This window comes from Helobdella robusta (genome assembly GCF_000326865.2).
Source record: "Helobdella robusta unplaced genomic scaffold HELROscaffold_1371, whole genome shotgun sequence".
Classification (NCBI taxonomy): Eukaryota; Metazoa; Annelida; class Clitellata; order Rhynchobdellida; family Glossiphoniidae; genus Helobdella; species Helobdella robusta.
Window position 1 is genome coordinate 1 of NW_008703766.1, and position 2191 is coordinate 2191.

General features: G+C 34.0%; 1 protein-coding gene across 1 annotated transcript; it reads left to right on the forward strand.

Annotated features, from left to right (window-relative positions):
- Positions 1 to 57: 57 nt before the first annotated feature.
- HELRODRAFT_184596 (hypothetical protein) lies at positions 58 to 659 on the forward strand (the record flags this gene model as incomplete). Its single annotated transcript, XM_009014481.1, has 1 exon — positions 58 to 659. A coding segment is annotated over one exon (602 nt), but the record flags the coding sequence as incomplete, so codon positions are not given.
- Positions 660 to 2191: the final 1532 nt, after the last annotated feature.

A 2191-nucleotide genomic window follows, 5' to 3' on the forward strand; every position in this document is an offset into this window, starting at 1 on the left:
TACTTGATAAAAAAATCACGGAAGATATTCTGGATAAAAAAATAAATTCACTACAAGATGGTCTTAGAAAGTCGTATTCAGATGCTGTGAAAGATGTTGTTGGGAAGAAAGTTGAAACTGTAAATAATGAAGTGATGAGTATGAATGATGGAATAAAGGCACTAAAAGAAGAGGTCATTAGTACAAAGAAAACAATTCAATTATATAGTGAGGTTGAAGAAAGATCGTTCAACTTTATAATTTTTAAATTGAAGGAAAGTAACAACCTCAGTTTTAATGATAGCAAAAAAGAAGATGATGATAAGATTATGCGCATTCTTAGTGCAATAACAGATGAAAAATTTGATATGTCAAATGTTGTTAGACACTACAGATTGGGCAAGAGATCGGATAATGTCAGGCCGCTGTTGGTTAGACTGAAGTCAAAAGTTTTGAAGAACTTAATTATGGAAAGTCCAAATATTTTGAAAAATTATGATGATGATCTGAAGGGAATAGGTATTGGTCACGATATGACAAAAGATCAAAGAATCAAGTGTAGAGAATTGATGAATTTAGCGAGGGAGAAGGAGGCAGCTGATAAAGAGGATTTTGTTTACAGAGTGAGGGGCGAACCTGGAAATTTGAGAATAATTCGAATAAAAAAAAGATTGCACTGAATATGTGCTCTTTCGATATCGATGGAATATTTGAGGAACTTGATGACATTAAATATTTGATAAATGATGTAAACAGAAAAGTTAATGCAATATTTTCGGTAGGGGCAGTGGGCGGATATGAATAAAAAAAATTTGGAAATTTTGGTTGTGTGAATTTTGTCATTAACTATAGGGAAAGTAACATGGTGAATGATCAATTGGGTGGTTGTGGTGGTGATGATGATAGACGTGATGGTAGATTTATTGATGATGGTCGAATTAATGTTACCTGTGACGGGGATGATGATGGAGTTGATAGCGGTAGGACTGATGATATTAATGATGGATATTTGAAAAAATTACGTCTAGGTCTCTTAAATATAAGATCAATGATTTCAAAGACTGACACTATTTATGAATTATTACATGAAGACTTAGATATTCTTGTGTTAACAAAAACATGGCATGGTTCATCAGATGATGTTTCGGTTAAACTAGCTATGCCCCATGGATTCAGGTTTGTTGATTGTTTGCGAAGAGATGATCCATATCACGGGGGATTAATCATTTACTTTCGTGATCTCTTTAAACACAAAAGGATAGCTTTGCCGGAATTATTAACATTTGAGGCAATTGTGGTTATATTGATAGTAGGCACAGTTAATGTTGTACTATTTGCCATTTATCGACCAGGATCGCAGTTGGTTTCTAAAGCATTTTTTCAAGAATTGACCAGTATCTTGGAGAACATAATGTTATTGAGTGATCATGTAATATTATTAGGTGATTTGAACGTGCATGTTGAAAAAAATGATGATGTTAATGCCAAGATATTATCGAATGTGTTTGACATGTTTTCAATGCAAAATGTAATAAAAGAACCTACACATATGCATGGTGGAACGTTGGACTTGGTGGTATCAGTAATAAATATGCCTGTTACTCGTGTTAGGGTATATCCTAGTGGTGTCATTTTTGATCACAGTTTGGTTTCATTTTGTTTGCCAATAGTTTGTTCCCCTGTGTTAAAGGTTAAAAAGACTGTACGGGCAAGGAAACGTGTGGATGAAAATCATTTGCTTACCTTGATTAATGGATCTCCAATAAGTGGTGCTTGTAATGACGACGATGTAGATAAAGCAGCAGAGCTCTTCAACAATGAAATGATGAGAATTGCTAATACTGTTGCGCCTCTTCATGTTGTTGAAACAAGAATGGTTCCAACTGCACCATGGTTTGATAATGACTGTAGAGGAATTAAACGTGATTGTCGAAGGTATGAACGCAAATATAGAAAAAATAAATGCATGGTTAATAGGCAGAACTGGCTTGGCCTAATGAATGTGAAACAAGAGCATTTTGCAAAAAAAGGAGAATCATATTGGAACAATTTAGTTAACACTAACGCTAACAAGGTTTTATGTAACAAAAAAACTAACACGGTTGATGTAGCAAACAATAAAATTACTGCCAGTGAATTTGCAGAGTTTTTCAGGAAAAAGATTGAAAACATTAAAAAAACCATAATAGGGCATGGCGTACCTTCTTTCAGT